Here is a 13,833-nt window from a genome sequence, read left to right on the forward strand (position 1 = left end):
GGCGTTGGCAACTAACTGGCAATACACATAACTCGGCAGGAGACGGGCTATGTGAAGGAGAACTTGCCAGATGTGTACCTTGGCAGAAGGTGGGCTACATGACAGATAACGAAAACTGGCAAGATGTGCAACTAACTTGGCAGAAGGCTGACTACACACGAGACTTCGGCAACAAACTGACAAGGCGTGCAACTAACTCGGTAAGAGACTGGCACAGAAGATAGGTCGTAAACGCACTGGCAAGAAGTGCAAGCCAGCAGAAGACGGGCTACATGTTGGAGAGATGTCGGCAACAAACGGGCAACAGTCCCCGTGCTTCTCTAGCATTGCTTCTGTCTGTTGCCCCGAGAAGGAAGGTAGAATTTGAAGCATCTTCGAGATACAACGGCGACTCATATCTCGACACAAGCTTCCACGAAGCATAGTGCCCCGTTTACCGCGTTGCAACCCACCTTCTTGACGTTGTCGAGGTTGTCGTTGACCTCCTCAATGGCCTGGGCGTGCTTCTGGCGGAGCTCGGCCACCTGCAGCTCGTGGCTCTGGGCCTCCTCCTCCAGGGCCCGCTTCAGGCCCACCACCTCCTGTTCCCGCTGCTTCTGCAACTCGCGCTGCGTCGCCGTCGTGTCCAGGGAGTCCAGCAGCTCGTTCTTCAGGGCCTCCAGTTCCTGCAATTTGTTGTCCCGTTTAGTCGTACAGTTTCGCTGTGCCCAGTCTCTCAATGAAAGAGGTATGGTCTCCAACAGAGTGAAAACAGCAGGCCGCGTCTTTCTAACGCACTTCTTCCGGCACGCGTTAAGTGCCCTGTGCCGTGCTTGGGCTGCGCATGCGCACTCGAGATGCATGAGACCTTGCAAGCGTTGCCGAAAGTAGGAAGCTCGCGCCGGGATAACCGAAGCTTCTCCCTGTAGGCTATCAAGTATGTTGTCGACTAGTAAGTCCGTAAGCAATGTGTCTGCCACATCGTGCATTTCAAGTGGCGTAGTTAATCCAATCAACCAAAAAAGAGCTGCATTTGTATCAATCTAATCTTCAATGCAGAATTGCAATGCCACAAGAAACCATAGGTTTTCCCGTATCTTTTTTTTTTAGCCAAACTCCAAATAACTTGTGAAGGTACAGCACAGTTTGAAGTCATGAGTCATGCGACACGACAGCACAGTTTGAAGTCAAGATGTCATGTGACGTCACGTCACATGGCATTGTGTGATGACACCGTGACGTTACGTGATGTAGTCTCACGGTGCAACGACATCAAGTGACGTCACACAACCTAGTTATGTGACCCAATGTGACACGACACCACAACCTCACGCTGAGAGTCATGTGATGTGGTCATGCAATGTCGTGTTATCCAGTTCTGCTGTCAAATTACCCAACTTGCGTCGCATCGCACAACATGCTCACATGACCTGACATTACAACTCCACACCACGAGTCCTGAGACACCTCGATGTCACATGACACCACCCTGCACTAAGAGTTGTGCGACATCATGCTGTCACGCGACCCGACAAAAGAAACAAGATCCAAGTTGGAGAGGATCCCTCCCCGGGCCGCCCACCTCGTTGAGGTCCCTCTTCTGCTTCTCCGACTTGGCCCTGGCCAGCTTCTCGGCATCCAGGTCCTCCTGCAGCTCGGCCAGCTGGGCCTCCAGCTCCCGGAAGGCCTTCTGGGCCTGGCCCTTGGCCGCAGCCTCCTCGTCGCACCTCAATAGGGCCTGGGCCACGTCCTCGTCCCGCTTGGCCAGCTGCGTCTGCAGCTCCTCCACCTGCAGCTTCTTCTCCGCCAGCTGCTCTCGGGCGTCGTTCAGCTCCGTCTCCAGCCGCCGCTTGGCCCGCTCCAGCTCCTGCCGCATCTGCACAGGCGGAGGGGTTGTACCAACCGCAGTGAGAGTTGGCTCCTTTTGGGGACAGCCCTGTCCTCTAGGGGCGTACAGAGTTCACAAGCGAGCAATTCCATCAAAGAAAGTCTTCGTTCGTGCTTTCGAAGGAAAACAAAAAAGTATCAGACACTCACCTTCTTCCATATCTCTCAATGAGACGGTTAACAACCAAAACATAAATTCTCGCTTTTTTTTTTCTTTTATAAAGCGAGGAAAGGAAATTGGACCATTGGTTAATGCAGCAATTGATGCTAAGAATTGACACTCAAATAACCAATTCAATTTCAAACCCAGGCTGGAGCAAAAACTTAAAAAAATTTCACCTTCGTAAATCACTGTTGCATTCTTTCAAGCCGCTCCTTCAGCACCACTAACGAAGGGTCTGTACATATGTCCGAGTAAAGTTTAAAACCGCGCTCAGCAAACCAAGTCCGGCAACTTTAAACCACAGGCTGTCGCTCCGCCCAAGGGTGACGCAGTTTCCAAACACCGCCTCGGAGGTTAGAATCGTTAAAAAATTATTAAATGCAACATCCCTATAATGCATAGAACGCAATATATCGGGAGAGATCATTCAAATTCGTATAGAGAAGGGAAACAGTCGTTCTGGGGAGCAAAGAACATTGTTTACGAATTTACCCACTGAATTTAACGAGGGAATTGGCAAAACACGATACAACCTTGCGCGAAATCTTGCCGCTAAATGAGGGGGGAAAGTTGCCCATATGGCGATATCGAGTGCAATTTCCCCACTAAATTAAGCGGGGAAACTGATGTCACGCGACTCGACGTCACGGGTTTGAGTTGTGGCGTCCCGCAATACCATGACATCACGCAACATCAATCTCCACGCCAAATCTAGCCAGAAAATACACGGACAGACGAACGGACAAATTGCAAGAAATAGGGGGTTCCGTTAAAAAGCATTCCACGCTTTAAAAAAAACTCAACGGGGGAGCAAAGTTGAATTCGGGGCATCATAGCACCAACCCTACGAAGGACATCTGGCATGACCCGGCGGAGGACAGAGGATTAATTTCGACCACCCGGAGACCTTTTGACGTGCAACCGAAATCTCGGCCACACGACACGACGCCTTTGCCAGAGAACCCGGACTGTGAGCACATCAGCCGGGATTCAAACCTGACACCCAGAGATCCGTAGGCCGACACTTTCTGGAACTCAGAGACACCGAGGCACCGAGGGTGCCACGGAAGGAAGCCCCACCTGCTGTTCCCTGCGCAGGCGCTCCTCCAGGTCCGAGATGCCGGCCTCCTGCTTGGCCTTGAGCTTGCCCAGGTGCTTGGCCTTCTCCTCCTCCTCGGCCAGGGCCTGGGCCAGCTCCGCCTGCCTCTCCTCCAGGGCCTTCCTCTCTTTCGCCAACTTGGAGCTGCCGTCCTCCATGACCGCATATGCCTCCTCTATCTTCTTCAGCTTGCCCTCCAGCGTGTACTTCTCGATTTGCAGCTTCTGCCTTGCACCCTCTTCCTCCTCCAGCCTGGGAGAAAGGGAAAGGAGGGCGTGGGTCAGAGGCGGCACGGCAAACATGCAGACTTCACGCAGATGCTGCGTCAGTCGAACGGCCGGAAAGCCGTTCCACCGACGCGGCGGAAAAAGGACGCAAGTTAGAGCCGTGTCCTCGCAAATAAACGCAAGGTTTCCCCGAATAGTTCCCCAACAATTCCTAGGACACTTCGGGGATCCCCAAGTTTCCCGACGAGGGTTCTCGTTACCACCGGGTAGAGAGGGAGAAGACGGCCACTCACTGCTCCTCCAGGTCCTGGATGGTGACCTGCAGCTTCTTCTTGTCCTGCATGAGGGCCTGGCAGCGCTCCTCCTCTTCCTCGACTCTTCCCTCCAAGTCGTGAAGGATCTCCTCCAGCTCCTGCTTGCGTGTCGCCAGCCGCATCCGCATCTCCTCCGCCTCCGCGCACAGCTCAGTCTCTGCCTGCAGTTGCTCCTGCAGCGTCACCTTCTCGTCCGTTGCCTGCAAAGGAGACGCCCACGGGAGAGGTTCGGTTGTCGTGCCGAGCAAACCGAAGACGTACGCAGACACAATGACGACAACCTTTTCTCGGAGGCTCGAGCAACATTCTGGGGTGCCACACGGGGCTGGAACGGATGCGGCGCTCTGCGCGCTCTGCTCTCCGTCACCCTTTACTCTGTTTTCTTGTTTCACATTTCCCCAGTTTGCCGTTTACCTCGGCGGAGAAGGGAACGCAAGGGACTCCATGCGACCCCATGTAGGCTTGTGTGCTTTCGGCACCGCAGCCTTCGTAAAAAGCGTGGTCGGCCTCCGATACACTTCTAGCAATCTGGTTAGAAATGAGTGTATTTCAGCCGTTACCGCAGTAAACTTAGATAAAAGCGACAATTCGAAACAAGCAACTTCGTTATAACGAGGGATTACTGCAGCCGAAGAGTCGTTACACTAGGGCTTATCTAGTGGTTCTACCCGTCCTGTAGTGGAACCCCGCAACATGCCCCTGCCCACACCCCCACCTGCTGTAGGCTCCTCTCGAGCTCCTTCAGGTCCATCTGGGTCTTCTCCATCCTGTCCCGCATGGCCTTCAGCTCATCCTCCTTGGCGTTCAGCTTCTCCTCCTGCTTCGTCACCTGCAGCAGCGGCTTCACCTGCACGCGCAAAGGATGTCCCTCCTTGGTCAGCGTCTCTCGGCACATGAAGTTGTTTACTTTGGTGCAAATGAGTGTCAGTACAAGAAGAGTATGGTCGGGTAGGGGTACCAAAGTTTTCAGAAAAAATTACTCAAGGGATCCTATCATTACCCTCAAGTGATTAAGTGATTCAATGAAGATAACATGAAAGCCAAGTCCTTTGAAAAGATAAAAAAACTGAGAAACTAAAAAAAAATAATGGCAAATTATGAAAGTAAAAAATTTTCTTTGTTGATTTGTTTCATGTGATCTTTTTTTCTTTTGATTGACGAGTGCCATGCCTCCATAATTTGAATGAACAAACAATGCTTTGTCAGTTTATGAAATGATGGCAGCATTTCGCGAGTTACTAGTTGCTTCAGTTTTTCTATCGTCTTGTATGTTGACTTCACTGTACTTTACGTTCATAGTCCTAGAGTGTCAAAGAGAATCAATAAATTAAGAAAATTGATTAAGCACTAATGTGAAACCGCTTTTTTTTTCTACCAAAACATTGCCTGCTTGGCTCAGGAACAGCCTTCCCCCACTTTTGCCTTTCTCTTATTTATGAAATGTTCACAAACTCATTCCCAAATTCACATTTAATAATCATTTATACCCCACAAAACATTGAAGAGTACAGCTAGATAGTATACTTTCTCGAACGGGACGTATACCTGGCAAAAGATCGTAAAGACCAATAGCTAAAACTATTCTATGCAATCCTGAATTCCTATTCAGTATAGCTGCCATAGACGTTAGAGGAGGCAGGGGCGGGAGACTTGCCTTTGTGTAGAGTCGCCACCAGGCCCAGTTGCGGAGCTTGAGGTAGGAGGCGCAGTTCCGCTGGATGATCCGCATGGCGTTGAGCTGCTGCATCCGCTTCTGGTAGTTTCTGCATCATCGATGAGAAACTCCCGCTCATGCACACATCGACACAGATTAGCTGCGGCAAAAAAATGCTACGTGCAAAATGCATTCTACTTGGGTAAAACTTGGTCGCGTCAGACGGACCGGCAAGTTTCACGGCGGTAGCCGTTAGTGCCCCTTTCCAAAAAAAAAACGTCGATGTTCGGACGCAAAAATTTGAGCGATCATGAGGAAGGAGTGCTCGCCCCCTCGCAGTCGTTCCTCGCAACACCCCTCGGCTTTCGGGTCACAACTAGGGATGCCGCGAACTTTTTTCGAATCGAAGTTTCGATGATCGAATCAAGCGGTTCGATAGGTTCGAAAGAGTTCGATTTTTCTACATCGTAAAATTCGACGGAAGTCGAATTTTCGAACTTGTTGAGCTAAGAAGTTCGACGCTTTTCGAACCGTCGAAGTTCTTACGCTAAAAAATTCGATCTTTTTCGAACTTTCGAACTTATTGCGCTGCAAACTTCGATGCTTTTCGAACTTCCGAACTTGACTGACCAAAAAATTCGATGAATTTCGAACTTTCGAACTTATTTATCAAGAGGAGTCGAAAAGTTTCGAACTTTCGAATCCTGAAAAGTCAGAATATCGACGAACTTCAAACTTTTAGGGTAAAAGTTCGACGTTCCTCGAACTTCGAAAGACTAGCGGACGATTTCATTTGAACTCGTAGGTTTTTTTTTTGGTTTTTTTTTCGAACTTTTACAACGCGGTGCTGCGTTCCTTACGAAAGACAATGGCGTTTGTTTCAATGTTCTGGCATGCTTAGTTTTAAAGAAATAAATTTCCGAAGGGGCGAGGAAGGACGACGGGTTTTTGATGATTATCGTTTGTGCCAGATTTGAAGCGCGCTGTAGCCGAAGCTATTGGTGGTAGAGATGTTATACTTTTCTTAAGAATGATCTATGTATAGCCTAGGTAAGTGCCGTCTTAAGATGTGATTATTGTTATTCAACGTGAGTTTCAAAGAAATGTCCAAACATGTATCTACATGCAATTATGCCCTACACTTGATATTTATTTTCGTCTAAGTTGTTTGAGGTATCGCATTTAAATTAACACCACAGACAGTACATATCATTGCCATCTGCAGAATACAAAATAATGTATTTATTGTTTTTCCGCGTTAAGGAATAAATTAACTCGTGGAGAAGATTTCTAATAGTGCTCAATTCAGCACCGTCATTAAAAGAAAACTTTTTTTTTTTTCGCTTCACGATTCTGGGACGTGTTTCCTTTAGCCTGTACACATTTTGGTAAAAGAAACTTGTTTCGAAGTTCTGAACCTCTGAATACGTAAGAATGCAACACCTCCGGCGAACTCTTGATAGTTTTTTTTTTCTCCAGCTTTTTATCCCCGCATTTATTCTTTTTTTTTTTTACTATTAGCACAGGTATTTAGGTCGAAAAGACATAGCTTTGAACTTCTGACCACTAAGCATGTTGTCAGAAGGCACTACATGCACTAAGCATGTAGTGCCTTCTGACAACGAGTTTCTAACAATGACCATCTACGCAATCGTTTTAAATAATTTCAGATTAAAATAAGCTCGACCACGCCCTCTTTCCCCGTATTGTTTTCTTTAACAGTCCGAAATATCTGGAAGGGGGGGGAGGGAACTAAAATCCCCCCCCCCCCCCCCCCCCACACACACACACACACACACACACTTGTATGGTAGAACGCTCCTCGACCTCGAGTTGTGTCGGCTTTTTGCGGGGCGATTCCTCCGTCCCAGAAAATAAACCTCCCGGACAATTACAAACTTAAATTACTATATGCCAGCGTCACTCGGGCGGCGTTCGATCGGATTACTACTACCAGCGTGCAAGGGGTAGCAAGGTAGTTTGCCAGGTCGCTTCAAGGTTTTTCTGAGCCTCAACCTCGTGCTCGTCCCTGGCCGTTTCGAACTGGATGAGTCTCGTAAAACAGTGTGTTCGTGTGATCACTACTGCGTGATGCAGGTTAAAGACTCTCTCCCCCCCCCCCCCCCCCCCCCCCGGGGCTGGCGGTCACAATTACTGATCCATGGTCACACGTCACTCTGCACTGGCAAATATTCCAGCAAATCCGGGACGCTTGTCGTCTCATTTAATTGCCTGACCAACTTCGCAGAATCTAGATATCACACCCTAACTTTTCTAAATTTGATTTTGTGAAAACCAGAGAGTCGTGAAAACGTTATTTGAAACAAAGTGTGGAGGAACTTGAAAACCGGACTTTAAACTTTGAAAACTTGGACTAGAAAGGAATTCAAAATCCTCGAAGTTTTTTTTTCGAATTTAGCGTTAAAAGAGAATCGAAACAATCGAACTTTTCGAACTTTATGCAGAAAGAAATTCGAAATCTTCGAATTGTTCGAACTTCATGTCTATAAAAATTCGAAGCGTTCGAAGTTTTCGAATTTTATTCCCAAAGAATTTCGAAATCTTCGAATTTATCGAACCTGAAGTAAAAAAATATTCGAAATATTCGAATCCGAAATTTTAGAAACCGTGAAAGCTTCGAAATTTTCGAATTCGAAACTCTACTGTGATCGAAAGTTGCGAATTTTTCGAATTCGAACCTCGGTCGGTACGAAAATATCGAAATTTTTCGAAATCGAACCTCAGTTCGCTTCGTAAATATCGAAACCTTTCGAAATCGAACTTGGGGTGGTTCGCGACACCCCTAGTCACAACACCCCTCGGCTTTCGGGTAGGCGGGAAACCGCAACTCGCCCGACCACGGCGTCTTTTTGGGGACCCTCGTTTCCCCAATAAATGCCGCTGTAAACAGAGATCCTTGCGTCGGCATGGCGTCGACAAGCCCGACTCGGCGACCGCTCTTGCAGGTGGCCCCGGACGTAAAGGTACATAATCCCCACGGGACGTGAGAACGCTTTGAAGGCCCAGGAAACCAAACAAACATTCTGTAAGTTCTGCTTTTCAGAGCTGCGGTCCAAAGCGGTCCAAACGAGTGCGGATTTCGCCCGAGCCAGCCGAAGGCACATACTACTAGTGCCCTTCCTGCTCCACCCACCGGCGTGCCAGGTTGCCGCGACAGTACGCCTGGAACTGGATGATGAGGTCGGAGATCTTCATGTCCCTCTCTTCCTCCAGGTGAGCCAGCACCCCGGCCCGGAAGAAGATCTTGCTCTGCCCCACTCGAAACAGGTTGGGATCCAGGTCCAGGGCCGCAATCTGCAGACGACGCGCAAGACGACGACGATTATGGGGGGTTTGTGACGCAGAGACCGCGAAGGCCGCCCGTGCCACGACAATGCACAACGGGTACTGAACTCCACACTGCGGAGTCACTTTCTTCCACGACAAAATGCGTAGTCACGCTTGGTCGTAATGGCCATCCGGGCGTTCCCGGAAACACCTCAATTTCTGTGGGGTTTAGACTTTGGTTTTCTATGTTTTCCCACACTTTTTTTGATCGCCTATGATAATAAAATTTGAGTAAGCGGTGCAAAAAAGCCAGCATGGAGAAAGGTTCATTTTAATGCAGCATCAACTTAATTAGCTGACTTATTGTGACAATTAGCCCGCTATATTATGCTCTTCTGGCCACCTAACTCACCTGCAAAGACAGCATTAGTGTAGCAGTTACGGTTTTTTTCAAACAAATCAGTAAAGCCTAAAAAAATAATACACCCTGTATATTCTGATGTGTAAAGCATTGCAATTTGTTTTAAAAAAGTCGTAAAGGCTAAGTCACCTGCATAGACTAATGCAGTCTATGCAGGTGAGTTACACGGCCAGAAGAACAAAATATAGGGGGCTAATCGTCACAATAACTCAGCTAATTAATTAGAAGATGTTCGTTCACTTTTTATTAGAAAAAATGAACATACGATTTCAATTATAAACTTGTTTAGAGTCACCGCGAACTACTAAATTGGTGAATTTCTAGAAAGACTTGGAGCATGTGAGAAGAGGAGTGAACCACCACAGTTACCGTTCGTGCAGCAAGCACAAAGCTACCAGTGAGATAACCCGCCCGAGCAGTTTTTCTGCTTCTTATCCCCGTTTTCTCACCGCTAGCCTCGTCCGTGCCTGCTGCACGGGTGCTAACTTGAGCGCCCTACTGCGCTTCCCACGCACTCAGTCCTTCCAAAAACTACTCACTTAGGGGTCTTTAATGACACCTAGTGAGTTTTTTAACTGGAACCATACGTTTATTTCAAATAATTAGAGATAATGAACAACTTTTGCTTAATTATTCAACTTATTGCAACAATTTGCCACCTACATTATGTCTCCTTGGCTGTAAAACTCACCTGCATCGACCACATTAGTGTAGCTTTTACGCCTTTTATAAAACAAATCTGTGCAGCATAAAAAAAATAAAAAAAACATCCTGTATCACCGCCAATGCAGTCAATCGCTTGCTTCATTGACTGCATACCAACCAGCGGCTCCTTGAAGGACGCCGCAATTCGTGGGAACAATGAGACAACACAATCCAATGTGAGCAAGTTGACGTTTCATTGTCCCTTCAAAGCAGAATTTTGGACCAACTTTCCGTAACGTCCCCACCCAGACTGTGCAAGGACTGGTGTCATCCCCATAGTTGCCCAACACCGGTGGTGGTGTGGGCAAGGAGGCTGCCTCCCAACTCCGACCCACTGCCCCCAAGAATGCAAAAAGCCGTCCATCGAATCGTGCGTCCAAAATGGCGCCGCCCTTACCATCTTCTCGCAGGCAAGCTTGCCGTCCATGAAGCCCTTCGGAATGGTGTTGGGCGTCAGCAGCTCGTACCTGAAAACGGGGGCGACGTCTTAATGTCAACTCCCGGGCGTCTGCTGCACGTCATTGTAGTCTAAATCTTTTCAACTGCATCGCTCGATGGCGTTAAAATATTAGAGGTTGGTTATCATGGACAAAGAAAGCTCAAAAGTGTTTACATTGTGAATGTCTAGACAGATACGGCTAAGCTCTCCGAGTCAAGCAAAAGCTCACATCGCCTAGCCACCACTTACAAAGAAATGAGGCTTTTCACAATGTTAACCCACATGAAAAGCACAGCTATTCACAATCTCAATCGATCGTCAGTACCACCCAATAGACAGTGAGACCGACTCGTGTCTATCTGCAAGAGCCTTCTAAAAAAAAACTCGCGTACACAGCTGCTGTGGCCCCCGATCCACTCAACCAACACAGAGCAACACGGTTTGTTCAAGAACCTATAGCTTCAGCCCACATTAATGCACTAAAGGCATAGTTTGCATTCGCCGGTATGTGCACCAAAGGTCACACAAAGCGCAAGTGGTGACCGAAAGGAAGCGAGATTTTAGAATTTCCCTCAATATAATTTCCTCCTGCAAGCGCATTCTGTGCCATCAGTAACTGCTGGGGCTCTATCTTTTCGGGGTTTACTATTTTCCTTGAATTTGGGGGCGTTTCTTTAGAGATTTATTTTTTCCCACAGTTTTTTCAACGTTTATTATCAGTGTCGGCCAAAACATTCACACTTATCGAGCCTATGTGGAAGAATACAGGACAAGGGCATCCCCAACCTCAAAGGAACATCCGCATGACTCGGATACTTGCAGAACGTCCCGACACCGATTAAACGGGCGGATTATGCAGATCTATTCGCCGTTAAGCAACCGAACGTGTTAGGCGCTCCGACAACACAACATTGCGGAAAGGGGTCCCACCTCTGCCTGAACTCCTGGAAGGGGATCCTGTTGGGGAAGCCCTGGCGGCAGATGCGGATGCCCTCCAGCACTCCATTGCAGCGCAACTGGTCCAGCACCAGCGGAGCGTCGATCTTGCCCGCCTGCTCGCAAACAGATGCGCCAGCGTTCGTGAGGTGCACTCCGGATGCGTAGAGGGAGAGATTTTGGAAGCTTAAAACCAGGCGAAAATGGTCGCACCTTTTTTTCTCGTGGCATGCCTCCGAGTCAGTTACCGCCCTTATGCATGAACCCTAAAGTGAGGCTCTGTTTAAGTGACTGCTACCTCAACTCAGCACTGCGGGTCATGTAAACAGCCTTGACAGCGCATCATATTTGGGCTGTTTCCCGCGCCGCAAGAACTACTGCAGTTATGCGGCGCATCGCTGCGCTTCTGTAGTTGTGAGTGGCCTCGAACGTGTCGAGACCAGACTTTCAATGCTTGGCAGGAGTTCGCAAAGAACGCTGTGACCGACAAATTGCAGCTACAACTGGTGTGTGAGGGGAAGCTCACAAATACAAGCGAGAATATGGTGTCACTTGTCCCAAATCAGCGAACAGCACACACACAAAAACATAGACTGCAGTGTTACGTATAGTCAGTTACGGGTTACGAAAAGTATTCTAGGGAAAGGAGGGCTGGGGAGGAGGAAGCAAACGGAATGCTGGAGAGAAGGAAACCTCCTCCTCTCTCCAGTGTTCCGTCCGCTTCCTCCTCCTTAGCCTTCTTTTCCTCGAAAACTTTTCTTAACCTGTAACTGACAATAGAATGCATAATGCAATACATAAGGATTGCACACTGGAATGCATACTTAAATGCACATTTGAATGCTTACTAGAATTCACATTGAAATACACATGGATACAACTGAAACATGCACTAGGATCGTCAATGAAACACACAATAGAATGAATACTGCAATGATGAGTGGAATGCACACTGGAACGCATACTTGGATGCTTGCTAGAATTAGCAATGGAATAAACAAAGAATGCACACTACAAAATAGACTGGAGTGTATACTGGAATGCATAATTCACCAGAATGCATATTTGGATGCTTGCTAGAATTTGCACTAAAATACACGCAGAATGCACACTGGAAAAAAACACTGGAGTGTTTACAGGAATGCATAATGGACCTTTTTCGAGTTATGAGTGCCGGGCAGCCCAACACGACTCCGCTCGTCAAAACATATTGACATCGTGCCCTTGTATCGGTTTTCGTTGCTTTCTACACCCAGAAACTGACACCCAGAAAAATAATCGTCAAAACAGACAAAGTTGGTCATACGGGATGGGTGCCCCGCAAAAATGGAGACGGCGGGAAGCATGGCCACGGTACAGGGTGTGCGCACGCTTAGAAGCTTCCTGGAAAAAGGTCCACTGAATGCATACCGGAACGCAAAACCGAAACGAATACCGGAACGCACACCGGAATGCACATCGAAACGCAGGACACGTGCCGACTGGGGCGGTCTGGAGGAGGAAGCCTCAAGGAGGACCCACCTTCTTCTCGTGGTTGGGGATGATGCAGCGCACGAAGTTGGGGTTGGTGTTTCGCAGGGTGACCATGAGCTTGGCCAGCTGGTCCTTGTAGAGCTGGCTGACCGTGCGGAACATGCCCTTGCGGGTGCGGGCCCCGAACTGCGTGTCCCCCATCGTGGCCGTGCCCATGCCTACGATTTCCGCTGCCGGTCCGTCAGCGGCCGACACCACGTTCAGGAGGGGAGGGAAGGGGGGGGAGAGGGGACGAGACAGTTGCGGGACGTTAGTAAGGTCCGGTGCAGGGAGGTGGCGTGTTTCAGAGTTGCGCGGGTGGCAAGGACGAGCTTGCGGCGCCGGCTTTGGGGAGGGGAACTTAAAAGGATGCTCCGCCGGATCGTTTGAGGTCGCCGATTTGCACTTACTCTAAGTAATCCACCGTTACTCGAAGTAAAAAAATCTGCCAGTCTCTTTGGTACATCTCAAAGGCACTCTAAATCCGTGGCGGTCATATTGTCACGTGGTGCGTTATCACCGTGTTACGTGGTGTAAAGACTGGCAGTTGTAGGAAAGGTGCACGGTAGAAGGGCGTGTGTTCTTAGAGACGTGGTGCAGGGTGTGGACAGGCTGTGCGGGTTAGGGCGAGGCGACACGCTCTGGCACGTTTTTCCTCATCCCTATTTCAATGCTTCCGAGGCACCCCATGACCTAAAAGAGTTTACAGGTTTTTTTTTTCTTCCATTACGAGAATTGACTATGCATTGTCGAACGCTTATTATTGGCCCGAATGTAGAGCTAGTGGTCCAACCAGGTTCCAAAGTTTCAGCACTAACTGTTATATTATTAGAGAGTTAGGCAATTTTCTGAAACTTTCAATGCAAAAACAGGGTCTATTTTTGCTTTTTTTTGGTAACTGGTGCTACTGAGCTCTATGCATTCAAGAGCTCTGTTACCCACCCTTTTCCCATTGAAAATTTCAGAAGATCACTTCTGAATAAGATAACGGTTAGTGCTGAAACTCTGCCATCTGGTTCGAACTGCCGGAGCAACATTTGGGCGGAGAATGAGCATTTGGCAATGCATGGTTAAATTTTGCGGTGAAAAACAAACACTAAACTTTTTTAGGGGTCTTAAATGAAAACCCCACAGATGCATTTTTTTTTAAACCAGCACATACATAAATAAAATCTTAAGACTATCTTTTATATTAGGGCGATCAAACTA

The 13,833-nt window shown here is 48.2% G+C and overlaps 1 protein-coding gene across 2 annotated transcripts in view; it reads right to left on the reverse strand.

The window, feature by feature from the left end:
- LOC115327205 (myosin heavy chain, non-muscle) overlaps positions 1–13,833 on the reverse strand; it is a 77,828-nt gene that overhangs the window by 14,941 nt on the left and 49,054 nt on the right. For both annotated transcript variants that reach the window (XM_029988152.4, XM_029988151.4), the window contains 10 exons: positions 12,634–12,815; positions 11,107–11,228; positions 10,135–10,204; positions 8,478–8,638; positions 5,324–5,432; positions 4,385–4,516; positions 3,649–3,869; positions 3,110–3,380; positions 1,562–1,855; positions 453–665 (listed from right to left, as the gene is read on the reverse strand). In XM_029988152.4, coding sequence (XP_029844012.1) covers positions 453–665; positions 1,562–1,855; positions 3,110–3,380; positions 3,649–3,869; positions 4,385–4,516; positions 5,324–5,432; positions 8,478–8,638; positions 10,135–10,204; positions 11,107–11,228; positions 12,634–12,815 — 1,775 coding nt within the window. The remainder of the gene's footprint in view (positions 1–452; positions 666–1,561; positions 1,856–3,109; positions 3,381–3,648; positions 3,870–4,384; positions 4,517–5,323; positions 5,433–8,477; positions 8,639–10,134; positions 10,205–11,106; positions 11,229–12,633; positions 12,816–13,833) is intronic.

The sequence above is a fragment of the Ixodes scapularis genome, unplaced genomic scaffold (genome assembly GCF_016920785.2).
Source record: "Ixodes scapularis isolate PalLabHiFi unplaced genomic scaffold, ASM1692078v2 PGA_scaffold6__148_contigs__length_123643588, whole genome shotgun sequence".
In the NCBI taxonomy this organism is placed as follows: domain Eukaryota; kingdom Metazoa; phylum Arthropoda; class Arachnida; order Ixodida; family Ixodidae; genus Ixodes; species Ixodes scapularis.